The 13,552-nt window shown below is 32.3% G+C and overlaps 2 protein-coding genes across 2 annotated transcripts; one reads left to right on the top strand and one right to left on the bottom strand.

The window, feature by feature from the left end:
* Positions 1-1,893: 1,893 nt before the first annotated feature.
* On the bottom strand, positions 1,894-2,922 carry EAF01_009127 (uncharacterized protein; the record flags this gene model as incomplete). Its single annotated transcript, XM_038917383.1, has 4 exons — positions 1,894-2,239; positions 2,294-2,497; positions 2,548-2,827; positions 2,913-2,922. 4 exons carry the CDS (start codon positions 2,920-2,922, stop codon positions 1,894-1,896), a joined length of 840 nt encoding a protein of 279 aa, XP_038766988.1.
* A 4,205-nt stretch (positions 2,923-7,127) lies between these two features.
* EAF01_009126 (uncharacterized protein) lies at positions 7,128-7,421 on the top strand (the record flags this gene model as incomplete). The annotated part of the gene is made up of 1 exon (XM_038917382.1): positions 7,128-7,421. The coding sequence occupies one exon, from the start codon at positions 7,128-7,130 to the stop codon at positions 7,419-7,421; it is 294 nt and encodes a 97-aa protein (XP_038766987.1).
* Positions 7,422-13,552: the final 6,131 nt, after the last annotated feature.

The following is a 13,552-nucleotide window of genomic DNA, read 5'->3' as shown; positions in this document are numbered from 1 at the left end:
TAGTATTAATCTAGAAATAAGTTAGGAATATCTATCTATCTAGTATTTAATTTCTATAAGATTAAATAAGAAGTAAGTAAGTAAACGTATAAGTAAGCGAGGAAGTAAGTAAGCGAGTAAGTAAGAGTCTATTTAGTAGTCGAATTAATTCTAGTATATATAATATCTAAAGGATAGTATTTTAAATATTATTACTCTTATGTTTAGTATATAGTATTTAAAAACTACTGGTCAAATACTAGTATTTATCGTCATGTAAAATTTTCATATACTATGTACTAGAAAGAGTAGCTTTTCATATATAATAATTATATATAGCTGTTCGTCGGTTTTAAAAATCACATCAAAAACAGACATTTTGTCCTATTTATAATTATAAAAAAGAAATATTTGAAATCATTAAATTTAATTAAAATTTTGAATATGATTTTATTTTTTTATAATAAAGAATTTATTATTTAAATTTCTATCATTTTAAAATAAATATATACTAATATTTATAAGATTGAATTAATATCAAAAGAAAAGTTCTTGATTTTCGCTTATTTGATTAGTAAATTTTAATATTTTTAATCTCTATTAACTTTCTATATATATTTTATAATGAATAAAAATCTTAAAAATAAATCAAATTTTTTTTCTTGAATTTTAAATAAAATCGAATATATTGATATAAAATTTATTAATATATATTATGTTTATTTAATAAAATACAAATGATTTATATGAGTTTTAGTATAATTTTAATGTTCGGCAAATAGCTGTACTTTAGTACTATAGAAAAACTTGACTATATTTGTTGAGTAGACTTATTAAGGTGTGTATATATAATATGTATGAGTAAAAGGATTGTTTATTTCTATTTACTCTTTTTGTATAAAGAGGAAATTACTATATCTATATATGTACACTACCTCTACTTATACACTTCGTATATATATAAGGTAAAGCGTAACATGTAATATTATATTGTTAGTCACGTGTTCCGACAATATTGAACTGGGATATACCGGAAACTTAAATATATCGGACTTTTTTTAATTTTATTTTTAAAAATTTATATAAAAATATTGGAATTTTGATGAAAATTAATATACCGAACTAAATTAACTAAATTCCAGTATAAAATTTAAAAATCAATCTGACTAAATAAACTATATTTTGAATAAGTAAGCTTGAAAGGTTATTATCACATAATATTTTCTCGAAAATATTAGAATTTAGAATTGAAATCGGATATAAATTTTGATTAGAAAGCTTAAGCCATCATTTTTTATACCGAAATCTTCTTTATACTAGATTTCATTAATCGAAAATTTCAATCCGGCATAACCAAGTTCTTCTATGTATACATCATTCAAAATCTCAACTCTAGAGAAGAATTTCCATTTTTAATCGAGAACTAGAACGAAAAGAGCAAGGAAGGAATAATAATAACTACAAATGAAGGGGGATAATCGAGTAAATCAATAACGAGCCTCAACTCATTAAAGTCCATCTTTATTCATTCACACAAACACGATACAACCTATTACTTTACAAGTCTTTTCATTTATTAATAATGAAACAACTAACATTAAGGTATTATTACAACCACCGACAAAAAGGTGATAAAGAAAGAAAGAAATAAACTCCCCTGTCATCCACACATCCACTATTATTATCGCTCACGGGAATCTTCACGAGATCCCCTGACCCCGTCACAGCCGCTAATACGGATTTCCAATCATTCATGAGTTGTATAAATCCAACCGAGAGGTAATCGTAGATATCGATTAATCATTACTCATTCGTATCCAATCCGGTCCCAATCTTGCAATCCAAGTCGGTCGACGTCGTGCTAGATGTCACAATAGTATGAGCATCTGTCTCATCAAGAATGAAGATACACATTTAAGCATAATCATCCTTGACGACCCGACGCTGACTTTCATTCCTTGTGAACGAGCTATCATCTCCACGAGCAGCACGTCTCTCGCGTTGATTGCGGTAGAATGAAAACATACCACCGCCACCAGTAGTACCTGCTGCTTCAATTGGAGCATCACGAACAGCGGATGGCTGACTATCTCTGCGACGTTCTCGGCGACGTCCACCTACGATTCCTCCAAGACAAAGGCAAAGAGCAGAAATTGCTAAGCATGCCCATGCTGCCCAAGTGAAACCGAATGCATAACGGCCTAGACTCGCATCCATACCGGAGCGACGGAACTGGTTGCGGGCTCTCACAAATTCGGCACTGCAAACTTATCAGACGTGATGAATGATTTGATGATGACAAAAGTCAACTTACGTCATTAATGAAGCTCCCAGGGAGAACCAAAAGAGAGATACCATTGACAAAACAGACCCGGAAAAGGATGCTACTCTACCGGTCGCTGCGAAGAGCGACGCAAAGAACGCGAGGACTGCGAATAAGAGTCCCATGAGATAAAACACCCATCCAAATCTCCACATATAGAAGTATGAGAAGCTAGTGGTGGATTTTCCGTGCGAGCTATATGATATTAGTTTCTGTCGCAAATTCTTGGATTGAGCACAACTTACCCAAGAAGACTGGAAGGAGCACCAGAACCACCTCCAACCCAGGCATAACCGAAAGGCAGAGCTGGTACTGGTTTACCACAATCGGTATTTCCAGCTCCACAGACTTTGAAGTAATTCCATTGTGACACTGGTCTAGCTCCGGCAATACTTGAAGTATCGGCTGTAAGAAATTGTGTTTTGTCCAAAGGAGTGGTGCCTGTTATGCCACCCAATATCACAAAGAACATGAACATAATCGAAGCACCAAGGAGGACCAAGGACACCAAGGCCATGATGCCACCTGAAATTGATCAATGATTAGCTACTTTTCCTGAGAAGATTGGTTGGTGTGACCAAGGATCTTAGAGATAGTGATGAAAACTTACGCGCCGCCATGATGGAAGAAGCGAATTAATTGAAAGATATTAAGAGTAGATTCTTGATTGTAGCAAGAGGAATGCAATGCAATTGTGAAGAATGATGGGAAACTATACCAAATGCCATGTTAGCCTCTCACATTCTCCATTCTAGCCTATCGTACAAATGCCCAGTAAGGACAAATCTCCGTTGTCGTACCAGTGATACCTTGCACATGGGTATCATTTATGGCAGATTCGCAGTACAATCCATTCGTTGAAAGGAGAGGATTTAACTTACTCCCGATGAAGGGTATCAAAATTGAAGAAGACGTGTGAGATGGTACAGAAAGATGGATGAATGTATTGAGGAAATATCGAATGATTGATTGAAAAGAAAGGAAAGGAAAGGAAAAAATAGAAAGACAAATCAACGGAAAGCTTTTAATAATTGAAATCTAAGTAGACCAAGTATATTTCATGTGCTAAAGGTTACTCGAGGAAGAACCAAACCAAGTGGAGGTGGGGAGCGGGCGGCAGGTACGGCGATGACGATAGTAAGTTAGCTTCCACTAGTAAATTTTGGGGTAAGTGAGTTTGCGACTTGAAAGTTGACTACTTTTTGACTTGATGTACGAAGTGATTGATGATGACCAAGAACTTAGTCAGTGAAATTTGAAAGGAAAAGCACTATGAGGTCGAAGTCTTAGTTGAGGGTGGAGGTGGAGGTGGAGGTGAAGATGGATGTGGAGGTTAATGATGATGGCAGTGATGTGATATAATGTGTGTGTGTGTGTGTGTGTGTGTGTGTATGTATATGTATGTGTATGTGTATGTACATGTGTATGTGTATGTGAGTGTATATGTGTATATCTATAATTCGTATATTCAAATATTTAGCTAGACATTGAGCTTGGCTGTTTCTTATTATTCATTGATCTTTTCACTCCATACAGGTTAGGGTTTCTTTCTTATTTCTTTCTTATTTCTTTCTTATTTCTTTCTTTGTCAATTCACGTGCCGTCACTGCCGTGCTTTCACATACAAATGAATCCAAGTATCAAGCACTGAAAACAAACGTGGAAAGTGCTTTGACATTGATTACCTATGCAATTTCCCGATGAAGCTGTTGATATTTGGATATTTGGATGATGTGGCTGAGGGACTTTATCGATCATACGTCATACTGGAGTTACTAGGTACGTGCTAGTTACTCTGCTAGGTAATTATGCCACTGCACTGATCGACTTTTACGAAGATCCACGATCCACTCAACCGATCTAGGGTGAAAGAAGTAAAAGAGTGAAGAGTGATGAGTGAAGGGTAAAGAGTGGAGAGTGAAGAAGACTGAAGACTGAAGACTGAAGTAAGAAGTAAGAAGAAGCTTTGACTCTATTTTTTATTCCTCGGTCCCTTGTTGACAGTGACAGTGATGGTGATGGTGATGGTGACGGCTATGAATCTTTTCATTCTTCCACCAAGTTTTGACCAACAAAGAATGATTCGGTGGAAACTTTAAAAGGAGTAAATATCTTGACAATAACTTGATGACAATATGTTCCCTACACCTACATCAAATCGTTCATCTGATAACTTGATTTTCCTCCGAATTAATCAAGTTATTGCGACTTTACGATGATTCGATGATAGAAATTACCCCTCCTCTTGGCAATGGGAGGTCCTTTTCATTCTAGACTGTCGTGATTATCTCATACCCCTCGATGGAGTGGTGTGATAGACCGGAAACGTGACTATCACGAGTGCTACTATGGAAGTATTATTAGTGAGCGGAACCGTTTGCAGCCGGACCATAATGAGAAGGGTAAGAAAGGTTCCTTATCATAGCTTCCTTCGATCCCCGCTTGCTTAATTACTTATTAGTTATATGCCCAGCACGTGCCCAGCTATGAATGCAAATACTCGCACGTGTACTAACATGCCTCGTACCCAGTATATACATAACATAAATTACTCAGCACAATACTGGGACACTGCTTGTCTACGAATATATAATCCTTGTTTGATTGGTCTTTCCATAACTTTATCATCATATATGATATGATATAATATAATATAACATCACCTTCCCGATTTCAGGAAATCTACGATCATCACGAGTTTAAGATATATCATCAACGGTAGGTATGTAAAGGGAAGTGATTTAATATCAATCCGACAAGTGATCATAACCTTACTAGTCTTATTAATCATCGCGATGTTAGGAATCATTTCACCCTATGGAGAAAAGTAAGTCGAGTACTCGACTTTCTGACCACTCCTGTTTTAGATCATCTTTCACTATCAAAATTAGCAAAAAAACTTTTTTATTTATGAATAAAATTTATTGAAAATATATATATATATAATTCAGATTATTTTTAGTCTATAGTGAAAATTTCAGATTTTTAAGGGTTTTTTTTAATGGAGATTTGAAGCTTTAAAATAGCGATTTTTTAATTCATATCATATATAAATTTTACTTTTTTCAAAAGTCTTTAATAAATTTTCAATCAAATTACTGAAAATAAATCATTAATTTTTATTCTAAATTTTTATTATAAATAATTTAGGAGATTTAAAAAAAATTAGAAAATTTTCAATTAATAAGTATTTATAAAAGTATTTTCGAAATTATAGAGATTTTTTTTTCCTTATTTAGATTACATCTTTATAACTATTAAATTCCTTTAATTATTTTTTTTATTTTCTATATAAATTTAAGTTTCAAACCTTTAGAAAAGTAATTAGTTTCTTTTTATCATTTATAATTACAAAGTTATTAAAGATTTAAAACTGATTTGAAATTTATATATAATTCTTAATGTAGTTTATTCACTAGTATATGTATTATATTAATGTATATACTACTTTAAAAAAATATTAAAATCAAGCTTTTCTTATTATTTTTATTTTAATGATTAATCATTATTTCTTTTTAGAAAAAAGAATATTTAATAATAATAAAAAATTAAATATTCTTATGATATTCTAAACAAAAGTCAGATTGATTATGATTTTCATTATTAAAAAATTCCTTTTATAATAACTATTATGTTTAGTCGAAATTTCAATTTATTATTAGGAATTTATAATATTTATATCTTTAAATATTATATATTTAATTCTTAAAAAACTCTATCTATAAATAAAGAAAGTATATAATTACGTATAAATAAATTTTTATATAAAAAGAGTAATATACATATTAATATAATATACGAACTAAGAGACTATGTTATATAAATTAAAGAATCGATATTTTGAAGCTTCAAATCTCTGTTTAGAAAAATCCTGAAAATCTGAAACTTTTAATATAGATTAAAAATGATTTGAATTATATATATATAAGTTTTTAATAAATTATATTATATTTTGATAAAGATATTAATAAGCTGAAAAAGCACTTTTTGGTGTAAAAGGGTGGTTCAAAACAAGGGTGGTCAGAAAGTCGGGTATCCGACTTAAAGGTAGTCATAACATCGAGCGCAGCGAGGACTGGGGGTCTGGGGGCTTGCCCCCATCAAAGAGATATATATCATAATTGAGGCGAAATCATTTATTCTACTCGTAATAAGAAAGGTATCTTTTCAATTTCAACAGTGAAGATTGAAACAATTTCAATGGCAGAATGAGTAGCCCAAGGCGGTGAACATGAGTGGAGGGAGTATGATATGAGTTGTTGAGGAGGACAACACCTTACGTATGTTCAACTCTCACTTCTCACCTTTATACTATTCACAAGTGTACATAAAGATCTCCTATTTGACTATTAGGTAAGTTCTATCTCAATCTGATATCTTCAGCAATATACGAATGATTACAAGAAAAGATAACTATGTTAATATGTGCACGCAATAGAAAGGAATAGCCAAGCACCTGACAATAAATCTACACGGGTTTTTCTACTCTGTTCAATTCAAATATATCTTCATATGGAGTGGTTCTCATCATGATATACCAACTTATCTCCTTGAAGAAGAATCTGAAGAAAATAGTCCAGCACACAAAAGCCTTTTCGAAAGAAATACCCAAAAGATTCTATTGATGAGATCGTCAATATTCGCACTCTGCATATTATCATTCAATGAAGCATTAAAGAGTATCGGATCCGAATCAAACCATCTATCCAGTCAACCTACATGCTTCCCAAGACAGTCATTATTCAAAAATGAGCAACGTTACAAACGCTCGGCGCACAAAGGGGAAAAATCAGATTGATGCAGGAACTATCCAATATCCTACCACATGATCCTACTTTGCATCTCCGAAGCAATCCTCAAGGATACGGATCATCCCCAAACCCCTACAGCATCCGAATTCCAACATAACCACCTCGGTCCGTTCCGAACGGGAAAACTACATCCCACCTATAAACCATCTCGATCCCGACCTCCCATCCTTCATCATTCGATAACCGAGTCCCTGGGACACAATCCGGGTCTTGCATCTTCCGGGGTAAGATATCAGGAAGGTAAATTGAAGGATTTAATGATGACATACTCTTTTGGAAGTATCTCCGAGACTTATGCATCGAATTGATACTAATCGAGTAAGTGTCGGGGAGTCTTCAATGCCACACATACTGGATGGGGAGATTGTGTGTAACGGTATCATGAATAGCCGAGTGTGGATTGGTGTACCAGGTAGGTAGGGTTATATAAACCTTGCGGCAGGAGATCGACAAATTGTGATGAATCCACTTGGATCAAAGGATTCTTAGGGCTAGATTTTAACTGTTTTTATGAATGGATGGATGGATGGATGGAAGGGATATAATTTTGTGATGGGTTTATTTTTCGGTTAGAATCTTCAAGGAAGTTTCCCTGGAATGGAATGGTCGAGCTTTCTGCAAATATGTCTTTTCCGAGATGCCGGATGTGGATTTTTTGAGTCTTTACTTTCATGTGAAATTTCTCAAGGGCTGAAAGTTGGAAGATTGAGGAATTGAGTATGGATCTTGAGAGAATTGAGTAAATTTAATCGCTCGAATGAATTTAATCTCTCAAGTACATTTGATATCTCACGCGAATTTTGTCTCTCAAGCGAGTTTAAAATCTCAAGTGAATTTCTATTCTCAAGTAGAACCTAAACATTTCTGGTGATAGTTGAGCGTCTCAACAAAGTTCTGCTTATTTGATATCATACCTCGTATTTTATGTTCAATTCGTACCCGAGTAGTTGAGTTGTATCTTGAAAACATGACACATTATCAAATAGTATTTATCATCTCTCCCCAGCGGATGATATCGATCAGAGATATAAATGTATGTGAACACATGACAGAAAATAATGGTAAATCTATCTCAATATGTGAATGTCCAAGAATAATTATTTCGATCCTTCTGATTGTTCGATCTCTGATAAACTTTTTTATTGAGTATTTTGTATTAGTAATAAGTCGGGTACCCTACTTTCGGGCCACCCCCCTTTTGGGTCACTTTTTACACCAAAAATGGAATTTTTAATTTTCTTATTTATGAATAGAATTTATTGAAAACTTATATATATAATTTAGATTATTTTTAGTTTACCTTGAAAATTTCAGATTTTTAGGAATTTTCTGTATTGAGATCTAGAGCTTCAAAATATCGATTTTTAAATTTGTATAGGAATTACATACAAATTTGAAACTTTTATAAAATCTTTAATAACTTTTTAATAAAAATTGTTAAAAATAAATTATAAAATTCTATTATAAATTTACAATATATTGATTTGAAAGGATTTAGAAAAAAAAGGAAAATTTCCTATAAATAGGTATTTAAAAGAATACCTTTAAAAATTATAGGGATTATTTGTTACGGAGGTACCCGCACCGCAACATGGATTATAAGATAAACCTAAGGCCTTGGTATTGGGACCTACGGAAACAGCGCTGTAGGGACAATCGGCTAGAGAGCACAGGTTAGATAAGCGGTAGCATCATTATAGATCACGGGATGGACATCACGTGATCAGGAAACCGACTTGTCGAAATCGGCTTTACGGTAATCGACTTGTCGATTCATGAGGTACGAAGATCTATATAAGGGAATGAGTTTCATTATAATGTAGAGCTTCGTGCTCAAGAACAATCATTAGTTTCATTACTATAGTTACGAGAATTGCAACCAGTTACAACCTTATTGAATTCCTACTTGAAGTCTAGTCTAAACCACCTCGAGAGATCTCTAGACACTTCCACGTGACCCTAGAGGCAGCTCCCGTAACATTATTTATACTATTTCAAACTTATTATATATTGTATCTTTATATTTATTAATTTTTTTAAAAAAAATTTAAATTTTTATATAGATTTAAATTCAAAATTTTCAAAAAGATATATAAATTTCTTTTAATAATTATTATTAAAAAGTTATTAAAGATTTTATAAAAGTTTCAAATTTGTATGTAATTCCTATACAAATTAAAAAATCGATATTTTAAAGCTTTAGATTTCAATACAAAGAATTCCTAAAAATTTCAAAATTTCAGAATAAGTTTAAAATGGCTTAATTTATATATATTCAAATTTTTATTAAATTAGATTATATATTGATAGAGATATTAATAGGCTAAAAAAGCGATTTTTGGTGTAAAAGAGTGGTTCAAAACAGGGGTGGCCCGAAAGTAGGGTGGTCGACTTAAGGATCTAATGAGATTAAGAACTTTGATTTAGGAAAGTATTTATCTAGTATAGCTAAATATATACAGAAGAATTTCTATATTGCTTTTACATAGTGAGGGATATATACTCGTGTTCTAGACTGCTTTACTTTGTTGAGAATTCTTTCGAGTGAGTGTGACTTTCATCTTTTCTTTCCAATTCCTTTCCTTGTCTATCTTCGCTTCATTTCCGAGAAGAAAAGGAGATTGCCAAGTTTACAACACATCTAAAATCAGAATATTATAAAAATATTCAAACCTCCTCTCAAACCACCCCAAAATCTACATAGCTAAACATTCCACGAGAAATATCATATGGTATAGAAGAGAACAGGACAGTACGGAAAATACCAAAAACAACTCGATCACATTTAGGAAGAAGTAAACTTTTACATTACAACTTTTCCCCTTAACTTCAATCAATTACCTAGACATATATAAGCATATAAGTGTATCGTTTTCGATGTTCGGCCTAATATTAGCTAATAGCTATAAATAGATAGACTGAATGAATAGTAGATTGAGAATTTCGTATTACTGATGTTGAGTTGAATGATCTTTATTGTGAATACTCGTGGATCTGTATGCTAGTTGTTCATTGTCAATTATGAGTTCTCTAGACTGTAGTTGATATATGAGTATGTATATCTAAATAGTTCAAGTTCGATTCGCTTGAAAACTGGATGTCATAACTTCGTAAGCGATAATAAATCAACACTACTATACTATGCTAAGAAATTAGAATACTCGATACCGCAATCACAGAAGTACATGCATCTATATCATGAATATCCCAATATATGAGCTGAAGTTATTATCTAGAAGCCCAGGTTAAAAAGAACGCATTCATCCTTCTCTCGACTTAATATCAATCACAATGAAAAAATCAAAAAAATCGAGCTACATACTTGTCTTGAAAATGTTGATGAACTGATGTTCTAGTCTTATCTATTTGTTTGTGTGATTTGATTTGATATTGTAGGTGATAATGATAATGTAGTGAGTACTATTGATGTTTATTCAGATTATTTTCAAGAGAATGGATGGTTTGGGAGTCTTGGATTGGATTCATGATTTGTGGGATTTTTGTTCTGGAGACTCTAGAGATGGTGAAGGGGTTGGATTTGAATTTGAGTTGTGGATTTAGATTATATGGGTGTAGTATTGCTGCTGTAGTTGAATTGTAGAATGGATTGGATGGGATATAAAGGGTACCTATGCTTTCGAAACTAGTGTATAAGAGGTAGGCATCGAGCACTGGAGAAAAATCGTGAAAACACCTAGTGAGAGTTTGAGATGAATCCTCAGCAATAAAATAATAACAATAAAATAGAACTAAATCCACACCTCCTTGTCATCCTCCTTCCTTCATATTATCCACCACCCATCTAATCTATACCCTAGTATTCATCGAGAATAAATAACCCCAAGATATCTCCAAGCTCATCTCTAAGTCTTCTTGAGAACCTCGTTGCAAACCCTCCCTGTTCTGAATACAGATAATCCCTTCTCCGTCACCATCTCCTTCTCCTCCAACCTCCCAACCTTCTAAATATTCATCCATCTCTAGCCCTCAGTACTCAGCACCTTCCCTCACTAGCCAATCTCTCTCTCCAACAAAAACAAGATACATAAAAAGATCAAACAGCATGATGTCTGATTTCAAAAATACAAGTCAAAAGCCTTTACTCGCTATTTCTAAAAGTATACATATCAAACTCAATAGAATGTATAACGAATGCGATTCTCTATCCCCTAGATCGCCAGCTACGGCCGGGTTCGCTTATAATGTCTTATCAGTTAATCAAAGTGTTATAATCTAAAAGGTTTTAATATAATAAATTGTATTTCTTTTGAAAATGAAATATAATAATATTTAAAAATGTTAAGAAATCTTTTTGTATAAATAAAATTTATAAATTTATAATAAACCTTTTAATAATCTTTAATAAAAAATTCAAACTAAATAACTTTTATATTTAATGTAATTTATGAAGTTATTAATATTCTTGGTTATGTACGGATTACATTTCCCGGCTGTAACTGACGGTTTAGGGGATAGATGAGATTGAGTATTTATATACTCATTCTCCTTCAAATACCATCCTATCTCTGATATACCATCCCTCAATACTATCTCAATCCATCCAAGAACCACATCACACCATATCATACTAATTGTGAAAATCAAAAAATCCCCAAAGGATTCCTCCTCTCTCCCCTCCTTTCCCTTTCCCCTTTCCCCCCTCCATTCTCCTCTCTAAAACCCCTAAACTAATCCATTCATCTGAATACCTCTCCAAAGCATCCTACCCTAACCCTCCCACCCATCTATCCATCCCTACAAACCCTCTTCCCTCCAAACCCTATCTATTAAACCCCCCTCCCCTGCCCACACACAAGCCAAAATCTACCTACGTACACTCTTCCAACTTCTAACTTCCAACTTTCAAATTTTCATTTTTGATAAAAAATAGTAACCTTAAGCAAGAAGTAACTTGATTACAAATTCTCCCAATACTCAATACCAACCACCTTCTCTACTCTCCCGTCTCCTCTGCGCTCCGTCCCAATATCCAAACCCACAAATATCTTTCCCTCTCCCTTCGCCCCGACAAAGCGCCACAACCTTCCTCTCCGCGAGAAAAGATCGCAAGCCCTCATGATCCATCCCGTATTAACTTTACAACAACAACTACATCTAATCAACCCTTTAATTCTTTATTTCATATTTAAATTTACTTATTCAATATCGAAATTCTTCTGCTCATAGTCAGTACTAGGGACAGAAACACAACTTATCATCTATTACTTTCATATATAATCATCTAATACTTTTCACCTTTCACCTCTCATCTCTCATATTAATAATTCATTTATAAAAGAGAGGACTCATAATATAGTTTATCAGTGCATACATCATATCAGTGCGTGCATCACTTTTACCTCAATTTACACTTTCAAACCCATATTATTCAATAATAATTAAATTAATTAATTAAAACTATTCAGAATCTAATAATTTAGAATCTATTATATTATTTTGGCAAATTCTTATATTATAATCTGTCTTTTTGTATTTACTATAACATTACATAAAAGATGTTTTCTTATTAAATTTACTCTTTTTTTGATATTCATTATATTGAATCTAAATATCAATCTTTTGTTGAGATAATATATTAAAAGCTTTTTATTTAGTAAGTATTCCTTTTTGATATAATTAGGTTTTTTTTATATATTGATATTTACTTAATGTTTTATTTATTATTTAAAGTATATAAATCTTTATATTTAAAAATGTGTTTTTATAAGCTAATTATTTTATATCTTTAATTAAAGTTAGTATAATCTCAAATATAGATATAGATAAGCTTGATTGATAATAAGTTATTTAAGATTTAATTAATATTGATTAAAAAGAGCTTTATGTTACAGGAGCTGTTTCTAGGGTTATGTAGAAGTGTCTAGAGATTTCTTGAGGTGGTTTAGATTAGATTTCAAGTAGGAATTCAATAAGGTTGTAATTGTTGCAATTCTCGTAATTATAGTAATGAAACTAATGATTATTCTTAAGCACGAAGCTCTGTATTATAATGAGACCCATTCTCTTTATATAGACCTTCCTACTCTACAAAACCCATGGTTCTGTCCTACTTGAATCCCTTAAATCCTAAGCTCCAAAAGCTCCTAGCTCCTTGAATCCTAAGCTCCAAAGGCTCCAACGTCCTATCACATAACACTTATCACGTGATTCAATGTTACCCGTCGTAACACTTTAATTAAATTATAAAGAGTTTAAAAGATTTATTAATTTAAATTGAAAGAGGAAAGAGTAAATATATAAATTTGAATATCTAATTTCGAGAATATAGCTTTAGAATTAAATGAAATTCAATTTGTTCCTTAAAATCCTGATTTCATATTCTAAGAGATGATTGATTTCTTATATATAGTTTTAAAAGCTATAAAGAATTTAATCTTTGAAATATAATTAATATATATTTTAATAAATTTATTAATTT

This window comes from Botrytis porri (assembly GCF_014898465.1).
Source record: "Botrytis porri strain MUCL 3234 chromosome Unknown BPOR_013, whole genome shotgun sequence".
NCBI lineage: Eukaryota > Fungi > Ascomycota > Leotiomycetes > Helotiales > Sclerotiniaceae > Botrytis > Botrytis porri.
The sequence above is the reverse complement of the archived record's forward strand: the minus strand, read 5'-3'. Positions and strand labels throughout refer to the sequence as shown.